Raw genomic sequence first — 12,945 nt, forward strand, 5'->3', positions numbered from 1 at the left:
CTCTAATATTAAAAATAAAATACTGGCGAGTTTTCGTTTCCAATTTACATATATAGATATTTCACGAAAGGGTCGACATAAATCTTAAAATTGTACGATAAAAATTTTACGAAAGAAATTTCCCGATCATTTTTTTCTTTTCTTTTTCTTTTTTTTTTTTCTTTTCCCTCTTTTTCTTCTGTGCGTTATGCGTACATAAGTTACACCATATCCATATCCATATGTGATATGGCAGATACATATTTATAAATCTATATCACTCCAGGGAATATATAGAAAACGGAAAAGGTTCGCCTCTAATACGTTTTCTCTTTCCCTTTTATAGCCAATTATCCCAAATCCACTCGGCAGAACGTTACATGAGAAAGTGATTTAGTATTTTATCCGTAAAATATCTAACGTTTTGTCTGATAAAATTATTTCACGTGACATATCCATCGATGTATGATTATATATTGAGATTGAATAATATATTGTCGTTCATCCGTCCTCTCTCTTTTTATCTATCTATCTATCCATCTCTTGCATTTAAAGGGATCGTACAATGAATTTCCATTGGATTATTCCGAGAATAATACAGATTGAATAAAAAAAGAAGTTCGTAGATGATTTTAAAAATAAATGATCCTCTTTCTTGTGCTTTTTATTATGCTCATAGTTAGACCTGTAATTTTACGAGCGATTCTCGGCGGAGTTTCACCAAAAAAAAAAGGAAAAAAAAAATTGCTTAAAAAAATCATAAAAACGAGTAATTCATTTTTAAAATCGTCTAAGAAGTTTGAGCCCGTCTCTATATCTCTCTCGTAGTTATTAAAAAAAAAAAAAAAAAAAATACTCTCATTCCGTAGTAATTATTATGAAAACGTCGTATCGTTTTTTTATTCGAGGAAAGCATATAATGATATTCATATTAGATTATTATATTAACGATGGTATATATTTCTCGTTATTATTAAAAAAATAAAATACAAAATAAAAAATATGAAAAAAAAGAAAAAGGGAGAAAAAATACTCTCATTTTCGATGAATTATTACACCGGAATTTATTTGTTTTTTTTTTTTTTTTTTTCCGTAAATGATCGTATGCAATTTTCATAAAATCACCGTGATGATATTTATGGGGATTGTCTCATTTGTATCTTTTTCTAACGTCTAATCCCATAAGAGTGCGGTGAGAGTGATCTCTCAAGAGAGAGAAAGAGAGAGAGAGACAGACAGATAGAAAAGCAAGACGCCTTTATACCAAAATTACATTTGCCTCTATCGTTCTGGAGAGAAATTCGCGTTCGCGTCAGCTATTTCTCAAAGTAATTTTCATGACGTTATTCGGGTCAAAGGACGTATTTCGTGTCGACACACCGAGCATCGTGTAGACGACAGTAATCGACGTTCCTGCACCGCTCGGAAGATACAACGCGTTGGCATTAGACGAGATACGCGTACACTCACACATATGTATATATATATATAAAGCTTCGTTTTACGTTTCTGCAAAAATAGAAGAGATGCTGTTCGTGTCGAGAAAAAGCGTTGTTGCCCTCAACGAGCTTTAATCAGAGTCTTTTCCGAGCAGCCTCGTAACACTCCTAAAACACCATTAGAATTTCTCGAGAAAACTCTTGCTTAAACTCTGTGTGTGTGTGTGTGTGTGTGTATGTGTGTGTGTATGCACATACATATATACATAGATACATACATACACATACATAGTTTGAGCAAGAGTTATAATATATATGTGTGTGATGTGTGTGTGTGTTTGTATATATAAATATATATAATATATATATATATATATATATATATATATATATAATATATATACATATATAATATATGTTCAAAGTAAAGATAGAGAGGGAGAGGGAGAGGGAGAGGGAGAGGGAGAGAGAGAAAGAGAGAGAGAGAAAGTTTACTATGGTAGGAATTTCAGTTGGAATTCTATATCGTCGCGTTCTCTCCTGTTTATCGAGATTCCTTCTTGATTCCTCCATAGATTTCGTTAATGTTAGAATCTGTGCATACTTGTATTTGCCAACATTAATGTTAGTCTTTCGATACGTGATTGAAATAATTTTAAGAGAATGATAATATTATAGATACATTTAGTTAAGTCAATTAAAATTTCGAAAGTTTAATTTAATGTGTATATGCAAAATACAATTCGAATATATATATATATATTAACTCCTATATATTTACAAATATTCTATCCTTTGATATCATATTCCATGAATATTCTATTTCAATATAATTTCCTTCCTACCTTTCGTCTTATTCTTTTATAAGGAATAAACATTTTACTCAAATGAAATTAACTTGATTAAATAAAAGGAGAAGTACCAGTAATGAAGGAACAAGAATTTATCGTTTAATTAAAATTAAAATCGCTCATGCATTCGTACCTTTACAATTTAATTTGTGACTATATTTCCATTGCGAATATCCTACGTGGGAGTGAAAGAATCTATTGCTCTTTTTTTTTCTGTTACTCTCTCTCCCTCTCTCCTCCTCCCTCTCTCTTAGACTTTTTATTAATAATTTAACAATCATTTTTTAAAAAAGTTGTAAGGTTTTTGTAGTTTCGCGGTCACGAAAAAAAAAGGACATTAATCCGAGAAAATGTAGAAAAAAAAGAAGCGACAGATTTTCGATTTTTTTTTTTTGGGAGGGGGGAATATTCAGTCCATCCCTAGAGACTTAATCTCTCCTCCCTTTGTGATTTTTAGCTCACCCTCTAGACTTCGTGTCCCTGGCAAATTTTATTCCATCCTTAGGGAATATCATAGCTAACCCCTAAGTACTTGTTAACCCACCCTTTATTTACTTCTTAGCAATTTTTTTTTTTCCTTTGTAATAAAAAGCGCATACACGTACGATCGATAATAATTGCAATATTTCCGATAACGATGGCAAGTGTTAGTGAATTAATTGATTTATTGACAATTGTTCGATCTATTTTTAAGAGATATCATCCCCTTTGTCCTTCACTCGTTAGAGTTTGTTTGTATAAGTAAATCATATCAAATCGTTCTTTCCCAGAGAGAAGTTCGAAATTTGTCGAGAAATTTGAAAAACCTTTGGTATTATCAAAAGAGAGAAAGAGAGAGAGAGATCCAATTAACAGTATCCACTAATTAACCGTTGTCAACATCCCTGATGAACCTTTTTGCATAAACGGCTCATCCCTTTTTTTACGCTTGTACAACCTTTATTTTTCTCTGTAATTTTTTCCTCTCTCTCTTTTTCTTTTTCTTTTTTCTTTTTTCTTTTTCTAACACATACACAAGTTGATGTTATTTTTTGTGTGTCTCATACGCTCTTTTGTTAATAACGTCAAAGAAAAGATTGGGAAAAAAGTATTCCACGTCATTTAACGATCGTAAAACTCATAATTACGTATATACGTTGGTGGTATTTACAATGAAACACCAAGGATATTGTTCTGTTCTTTTCTTTTTCGATTATTTTTTCTTTTCCTTTCATTTTTTGTTTCTTTCTTTCTTTTCGTTTCCCTTTGGACGTGGGAAGAAAAAAGTACATGTATTTCTAACTCATAAAATATCTATATCACATAAAATCGGTACGTCTCTTTTTAGACACCCTTAATAAAGACATACATAAATGCATGTATCATATTGGTATAAACATTTTGGAAGTGTCTTTAAAACGAGATTAAAAATCTCTCGACTAAATATCATTTTATCGTCGAAATAAAATTTTGAAATTTTTTATCTCTCCCTATTTGTTTATCCACCCTTGTCTCCAACCCTCCCCCAATCCACCCCTATTCCCTTTCGACTCTCTTTTACTATCATCTTCGTGTCCGGTTCGATCGAAAATTGTGAAATAACTCGGAGAAAAAAAAAATGTAGAAACATTGTATTCTCCTCCGGTCGGTAGAGTGATCGAATCATCCAGGGTGCATTGGAAATGTGGGCGCGAAAAAAAAAATTGGCAGGAAAAAGAAAAATGAAAAAAGAAAACCGTGTACGTAACGAACGTGCGAAATTGAGCGTGCGGAAACAATGGGAAATTTGAAAAAGCACGAAATGAAAAGATGAAAATGTTGATGGTGTATACCATGGAGAAAAAGAGAGAAAAAGAAAGAGAGAGCAATGAGGGATAGGGGATATAGGAAAATGGTGATTTGGTAATCTTCTAAAAGCTTATGATCGAGTCTCTTCCTCTTATTTCTTTCCTCCTTTTCTTCCTGTTTCCTATTTTCCTCCCTTCGTTAAACAATATTACGGATATGAAATGTACTTCGTTAGCTTGTTTTGTGGAAAAATAAAAATAATATGGGTAAACTTGTTAGGATTTCACCCAAGCAATTTCATCATTTTCGACAGAAACCGGACATTTTATTCTCTTGGCAAATATACCTGATACACGTGTCCACGAATACATATATACATGTATACATAGATCGTTTCATTGCAAATCGAGCTTTATTATTGTGCTCCTGATGGAAGAAAAATCGTTCCGAGTATTTTTAAATATTGCATTTGGTACGTTGAATAAATATTCAGTATTTATTATAATATGTAAATGATGCTTGATTATTTACGGTTATTATATTTGATATTTATATATACCGACTCTAGTAATTTAAAAAAGAAAAGAAAAATACTTAGCAATGACATACATATTGATCAAATAAATAAAAAGTTATACATACATATAAATATATATATATATGTGTGTGTGTGTGTGTGTATGTATGTATGTATGTTATGTATGTATATGTATACATACATACGTGGTAAATAATTAAAAAAAAATATTTTTCAAATTCGAAACTTCTCAAACGCTAATATATTACGTTTGTATATACGTAGAATTATTCTCGAGTTATTTTAAAAATCAATTACTCTTCCCAAATCCTTTAGAAGAAATTTTATCCGCGAAAATGAAAATAAACAATTACGTGATTATAATTGCGAATATTGAAAGATTCTCGAGAAGGTTTAATACTCCTTTTTATAAAATCACTTAAAAGAAAAATATCGATCGCTTTTGGTCCACCCTCTTTATAAACGACATTTTATATACACCGGGTCTTCGTGCAGAGTAGAATATCTGTTTAATTTAAATAAACAGAGAAGTTCACGTTAAAAGAATAAAATATTCATCGTTATAGTCTCTTCCGTGGAAGATTCCAACGATTGACCAAAGAGCAAAGAAGAAACGAGGTCGACGATGACGACGATGACGACGACGAGAAATTCCTTGTTGAATCTTACAAGAGAGAAAAGGAGACCAATGTAAAAAGGTAGAGGAGAAGTATACAGGGTAGTCGTGACGGGGTTAGGTCGTAGGAAAGGGTAGTTTTCTCCCTACTTTCGCCATTAGTTTTTCCCTCGATAGACCTTGTACGCGAATGGAATAACCGAGTCGGTGACTGCTACTGCTGTTGCTCTTGCTATTGCTATTGCTGTTGCTATAGCCTTTGGTTAAACACACACACATACACACACACTTTTGTAAACGATAATTAAATTGGATGAGGACTCTTGATGGCCACTTTCTCTTCTTGGTATATAGAAAAGTTTGCGCGTTAAAAACTCACGTGTGCGAGAATAAAAATTGTTCATCTTTTTACTTCTTTTCTTTCTTTTTATTTTTTATTGTTTTCTCTCTCTCTTTCTCTCTCTCTTTCTTTCTTTCTTTCTTTCTTTCTTCCCTTTTTTTTTGTTTTATTAAAATTTTTCTTTTTCTTCCACTTTTCTTTTTACGAGTGGCGACAAGTCTTTTTATTGCGAGCGAAATTCTTTTATTCTCTTTTTTCTTTTTTCTTTTTTATTTTTACAGTAAGTAAAAGGTTAGCGTACGTTAATATGATGTTATTAATATCGATCGTACGACCGTGTCGATCGACGAAGTTCGTCGTTGTCTCACGATCGATTAGAATACTTTATAATTTTTTTTTTTCTTTGTTTTTTTAAATCAATTAATCAAAGTGGATTATAAGCTTTCGATAGAAAATAAATATATCCTCTTGCCAAGGGAGAGAAAGTCACGTTCGTATTGGGATAAACTTCAGGTAGTTTTAGGAATTACGAAAGTTCGTTTGATTCTCTTCGATCATCAGTCAAAATTATTATTCAACTCACATGAACACGTTGAAAAGAAAGAAAGAAAGAAAGAAAGAAAGTAAGAAAGTAAGAAAGTAAGTAAGTAATGTACGAGAAGTCACTAGGGAAAAGTCGAATGCAAATACGTAAAAGAAGAAGAAGGTAGTGGGTGGGTAGTAGAGACTACATGCGTTTTTTTTTGTTTTACAAACAATTAATTTCTCCTCGTTTCATTTAATTTCTTTCTTCTTTTTTTCTTTTTCTTGTACCTTCTTTTATCTTATTTTTGTCTTACGATGTCAAATATAGTATATAAAAAGAATTCTCGAATTCGTTTTTGTAAAAGCTCGCATAATCGAGCAGCATTGACGATCTTTTTTTCTTTTCATTTTTTTTTTTTTCGACGAGAGTCATCGTGTTAAGTGAAAAATTTTTAACAAGAAAACGAGCAAAAAGAGAAAAAGAAAGGAAGAGAATAAAAAAAAAAAATAGTTTGTTTACGTAACTCTTGTAACTAGGTAGTCTTCGTTTTCGTCGTCGTCGTTGTCATAACGAGTTATGCAATGAAGTAATTATTTCTTTTTCTCGAAGCATTTCACTTACAGTCGGAATACTATTTTATAATTATTCTTGTTCGATCGTGTGTTAGGTGACGTTCGCCGAAAAAAAAAAAGAAAAAGAAAATTAAATGTTTTGGAAATAGATCAAACTATTCGATGGTTAAATTCCCTAGTTGTCCTGTCCAGTTCTCGTTTAGGATCTAAACATTATATACGATTGGACAGCTATCTCTTTCTCTTTCTCTTTTTATTTATCTATCTATCTATCTATCTATCTATCTATTTCTCTAGAGAATAGAAATAAATTAATTTTAATCGATCGCTAGTGCATAGGACCCAGTCCGATTGTCCGTTCGTGGTCAATCGTAACATATTCGCACGAATATCCCTATCGTTGCACACCAATATATAGTAACTATCCAACCGATCACGCTCGATCTACGTCGGCCATGACCTACATACTCAAATTTCCATAAAATCCATGATAAGCTTAAGCTTTTTCAACAAAGTACATTGTTATTATCGATTGTTATCGACAATAGGATTATTTTCGGACTTTCTCGAAATTGATATACGGATATTGAACGAAGGATCGTCGTCTATTTTTTTCCCCTTTTTTTTTCTTTTTTCTTTTCTTTTCTTTTTTTTTTTTTTTCCCAAGAGAGATTATTATTATAATTGGAATTTTTTCGTTCTTTTTTCTTCTCTCTCTCTCTATCTCTCTCTTTCCTGAAGCCATTAACATTCCTTCTCGTGTCCTATTAATGCTTAAATACAGCAAGTAACGATAAGCGAATTCATTTATCATATTCTCGTTATGAAATGTGTCTTCGTAATAGTTTCGTAAGGGATGAGAAAAAAAATGAAAGTAAGAAAGAGAAAGATAAAGATAAAGAGAAAAGAGAAACAGGAAAAATGTGTGCATTTTTTATTTATAAATAGGAACCTAGCAGCAACTCGGTCATTCATAAAATTCATTATCGCTCGTTAATCATAGTATATAGTAAAGTAGTCGTTCGGTTAGGATAAAACAAACGAGTCGAGATTGCTGACTATATATAGTTACTGAGAAAACTGGTATACTACCTATATAATGCCGCGCGCCATCATGATTTATGACACTTACACCGGCTCTAATCTCTCACGGCTTTTCTATACTTCATCTTTTTCACGTGACTACACTGATCAAACTAGAAAGGACTATTTCCTATTTTTCTTATTTTCTTTCTTCCTTTTTCTTCTTTTCTCTCTCTCTCTCTCTCTCTCTTTCTCTCTTTCTTTTTCTCCCTCTTTCTCTTGCTTTTTCACTTTTATTTTTTAATTATTTTTCTCTTGTTTCGTTTTCTTCCCTTTTTTCTTTTTTCTTCTTCTTCTTCTTTTTCTTCTTCTTTGCTGTTCGTTTCTGAAATATATACATCGTGTGTGTGTGTGTGTATTTCGATCGATCGAGAAAATTCGTTCGTTGAAGTAATTAACAATGAACGATGCACTCATTAACCTATATATTCTCTTTTTTAATTTTTTTAATGACATGTATCTAATATCGAGCGAGCTGAATTTTTTGAAATCAAAAGAGGGGAGAACCAAGGGAAGGAATGAAAAAAAAATTAGAAAAAAAATTCTCCCCTTCGTCTCATCTCCGTCAACAAAACGTACGAATAACATTCGTGTTGTATTTTCGAATTCAATCGAACGATTTGAGGACTTTGTTGTAACAGACAAATTTAATGATCGACAAACATTTGTAAAGCACGAAAGTAGCAAATCGGATCGATCGATACGTTTGTACAAACGAATTGGAATGAAACCTCTAATAGTTGTTTTTTTTCTCTCTCTCTCTCTCTCTCTATCTCTCTGTCCCACTTCTTTTTTTGTTACTTCTGACACAAGAAGATAAAACTTGCGGTTTTCAATCGTTGACTCGTCGATTGATTTACTCAACAAATATTTCGCATGTCAAATTCTACACGGATCTTTTTTACAATGATGGGAGAATGACAACGATGAAAAGAAAAATTTCGATAAGTCAAAAGAACACGTCCGATGGTCTATCTTTCATTTTAAACCACCAATTTCTAATTGACTTTATTCTATCGATCTTTTAGATACTTCGAACGTCAAATTATTGTGTAACGTGATGGATATAAAATAATTTAAAACAATGTAATACAAAATAAATAATATTATCACGGTGATAATTAAAAATAAGCATTTCTCGATATGATACGATGGACGATTTAAACAAAGGAGATAGATAGAGATAGATAGAAAGAGAGAGAGAGAGACAGAGAGAGACAGAGAATGAAGATAAGTTCTATAGATTCTAACCGTATCACAAGAGTAGCGATACAATGACCAAAGCTGGTAAACGTAGCGATGGTCTTGTTCTATTATATAGTAGCACGAACGTCTTTGATCGGTCCAGGAGTCTATAGATAGGTATACATAGTCATTTTCCAAAGGTACTACGCCTTTGGACGTAATTGTCGAATTTCATCGACGACGAAGTCAATTCATTGAGTTTACGTGTTTCCTTCACCGTACGGAACACTACGGAAGCGGAGTTAATATACCGAACAGAGTATTAGATTGTTAGATCGCATTTCCTTTCAACCGTGCACATCGTCTTCCTTTCAAACGATATTATGGTAGATCGGACCGAGTAGCTTTTCGAACGAATTATTATTATTATTATTATTATTATTAACCACGTTAAACACGTTATCTCAAATTAATTACGAACAATAAAACGTACGTAGTCGAGAGAGAAAATGAAGAACAATAGCGATTTAAAAAAAAAAAAAAAAGAAAAGAAAAGAAAGAAAATAATAATCAACGAACCCGTTTGTGCGTTATACGCCCGACGAAAATGAGAATTAGTCGAACGTTGAATAAAACGAATTGGATCGATAAAATGATTTGTTAATGAAGGAAACAAAAGAAAAGGTATAATATTTTTTTCTACCGATCTGAAATGATTAAGTCAGACACGAATAGTAGTCACTATTTCTCTCTCTCTCTCTCTCTCTCTCTCTCTCTCTCTCTCTCTCTCTCTCTCTTGCTCTTGCTCTCTTAATTTATTGGCTGGTCTATATATTTCTCGAATAGTATCGTTCGACCTCTGTCCTTTGTGTCTGGACGACGAGGAGTGACGGACTCGCAATTACGTCGAACCCAACGACAGGACGTCTATTAATTTTGTAACTCGATAATCGAAGAATATTCGGAGGGTTGAATGAAGAGACAATTTAAATGGTACAAATTTCGAAGCCATATTCGTTATTCGGTCTTTAGCGTTTTAGTGTCGAACGTCATTTCCTATATCTTATTATTATTAAGGATCATTTCGTTTTCATTTCATTGAAGTAACAACAAGATAATAGTAAATGAGTAGCATTTCTTGGAGAAACACTGGACAAACAAGAAATTCTTTTATCATCGATATCAAACGTTAGATCGCGTATAAACTTATTTCTCTTTTTCATATATGTTACATACAGATAGATAGACAGACAGATAGACAAACATCTATCTATCTATCCATCTGTCTATGTATCTATATACATATGTATAATATCTACGAAGTTGTTTCTTTTTTTTTTTTATATATATATATTCTTTTTTCTTTTCTTTTTCTCCCTTGCTTTTTTTTTTCTTTCTCTTCGTTCATTGAAGCGCGGTAAAAAAAATTTTTCTCTTATATTGTCGATATTTCGATATTATCATTCAATTAAATCGAGAATCGCAAACGTCAAAGCTTTCAACGTAATAAAAGTTCCCTTTTGTAATCGCGTAGAAAAGAATTCGAGAGTTCGCTAAGTTGATGGATGAAGACACCCCCTCACAGTTGCCACGAAATCCAATAACAAGGAACTCTCTTTTCATGAGATTTTAGAATAGATAGTATGGCTTTTCTTCCCTCTCCCTCTCTCCCTCTTTCTCTCTCTCTCTCTCTCTTTATTCTTTTTTTTTTCTTTCTCTCTCTTCCTCTCGACTCACACCCTTTTTTTCTTCCATCCCTCTCATCTAAAGCCTCTCTCTTCACCGTCACTTCTGTCCTAACACCGATCAATCTATTTGCTTATCTCTTATTCGTAGAACGAAGAACTTATCGCGCAGTCTGTCATATTCGAGAATGTACCGAGAACGTATGGATTCCCTCTCTCTCTTTCTCTTTCTCTTTCTCTTTACGTTTGGAAAATATACGCTAGGATTGTCATTATAGGTGGATTAACTCGATGAAAAGATAAATGAAACATGGAATCCCTGAAATGGAAGGAAAATTTGTCGAGAGATAAAGAGAGAGATAGATAGGTAGACAGTGAAAGAGACAGAGACAGAGAGAGAAAGAGAGAGAGATTACTGTATAAATTTCAACACGAACGATTGATATTCAAATAAAACTGATCAACGTATGTGTATATTATACATAGACACACGTATGTATAATATGTATGTATGTTTGTATGTATGGAACATATATAAAACATATATAGAAAATCTTTTGTGAAGTTAAGCGTTTGGAAACATCGGTTGAATTTAAACAAAACTGATCAACGTAGGAACTTGATGTATTATGTATAGAAATTTATGTACGTACATATATATATATATATATGTACGTATAAAATATAAGCATATTTATTTATATATCTATACGGAATCTTTTGTAAAATTTAAAACGCGCGATTTGATAACATTCCATTTGATAGAAAAATATAATATGAATTCGTAGTTTCAAGTCGCGTTTTATTGGGGAAATATTTCTTAATCGGAAAATATAATAATGGTACATGAACGATAGGAGGGTATTCGTTGTATTTAATATGCAAATCGTAAAATAATCGATTCGTATTTTTAAAAGATAATTCAAACTTCTTATATATATATATATTTTTTTTTCTTTTTCGATAGAACTTGAATTTTATACGACGATTGAAAATAATCGGAGATAGTTTGATCGATCGTTGATCATCATCGAATAGCACCATCTTTAATCGTTAATAAAAATCTTTCTTTCTCGTGTAGATAAATACACAAAGAAACAAATAATACTAAACAAAAGAAAAGATAAAGAACGTTAAAGTAAAAGTAAAAAAAAAAAAAACCCACACACAGACACATACAAAAACAGAAAAATTATCGTTCGAATAATTTGTCGTACTTACGTGAGCCATTATAGCAGGATAATCTTGTGGATAGAGTAGCAATGCACCGACGAGATGAGCGATCGAGAAACAGATTCCAGCGATGCAGGCATGCCTAAGCCTAATCGGTAATAGAGCATAAGCCATGTAGATGAAAAAGCAGACTGCCCAAGCTGCTGCCAATGGACCACCAGTTCGTAGTTCTTTTGACATTGACAAGAACGAAGAAGATGGTGTAGATGATGACGTAGAAGAGGTCGGTAACGTCGACGATAAAGACGATAACGATGACGATGACGAGAACAAGAACGACGACGACGATGTATTTCCATTCACGCCATCTTCGTAATTTTTCTGTTGCATCTCGTGCAAATAGGCCAGATGAATGTTCAGGGTCACTTGTAAGGCCAACAATGTAACCAGTACGGCACCGCTAACCACAGCCAACCAAATTTCGTTTATTCCGGGTCTCGAAATGGTCGCGACCAATGCTGATCAGAAAATGAAACAGACAGAAAGGTTGAAAGAGAAAAGAAAAAAAAAAAGAATTTATCGATTTGATATATTGTTCTAATTTTTTTTAGTTATTATTTTTATTATTATTATTATATTATTATTAATCGTTATTATTATTGTTGTTGTTGTTGGTGTTGGTGTTTATCGTGTATTGATCTCTTTTTTTTTCTTCATTTATTTTCGATCTAAAAAATAAATAAATAAATAAATAAATAAATGAAAAGAGTAATAGTTGGTATAGTGAAGTTCTTTCTTGCGTTTATAAGCTTCTTCTTTATAATAGTTCATTTTATTTATGAATCTATTCAATATATTTCTTTTTCTCTTTTTACTTGCTGTCGATCCAAACAAAAAAGAAAGAATAGGAAAAAAGAAAAGCCCAATCCGTGAAGTTCCTTTCTCAAAAGATTGTTATAAACTTCTTCATCATAATGCGATATTTGTTTATGCATCTATTCAATATCTTCTTTTTTTTTCTTTCTCTCTCTCTCTCTCTCCCTCTCTTTTTTTTCTTTTTTACTTGCTTTTGACTTACAAAAAAAAAAGAGAGAGAATAGTTTATCTTACGAAGTTCTCTTTTTCAAAATATTGTTACAAACTACTTCATTATAAAATCGTATTTATTTGTGAATCTATTCAATATTCTTT

At 32.2% G+C, this 12,945-nt stretch overlaps 2 protein-coding genes across 8 annotated transcripts in view; one reads left to right on the plus strand and one right to left on the minus strand.

Moving 5' to 3' along the window:
• The window catches only part of LOC127064228 (uncharacterized), a 132,382-nt gene that overhangs the window by 69,602 nt on the left and 49,835 nt on the right, over nt 1-12,945 (plus strand). The gene's annotated exons all lie outside the window — the stretch shown is intronic.
• The window catches only part of LOC127064207 (adenylate cyclase type 6), a 72,597-nt gene that overhangs the window by 33,124 nt on the left and 26,528 nt on the right, over nt 1-12,945 (minus strand). For all 4 annotated transcript variants that reach the window (XM_050994892.1, XM_050994893.1, XM_050994895.1 and 1 more), the window contains one exon: nt 11,803-12,272. In XM_050994892.1, coding sequence (XP_050850849.1) covers nt 11,803-12,272 — 470 coding nt within the window. The remainder of the gene's footprint in view (nt 1-11,802; nt 12,273-12,945) is intronic.

The sequence above is a fragment of the Vespula vulgaris genome, chromosome 5, assembly GCF_905475345.1.
Source record: "Vespula vulgaris chromosome 5, iyVesVulg1.1, whole genome shotgun sequence".
In the NCBI taxonomy this organism is placed as follows: Eukaryota; Metazoa; Arthropoda; class Insecta; order Hymenoptera; family Vespidae; genus Vespula; species Vespula vulgaris.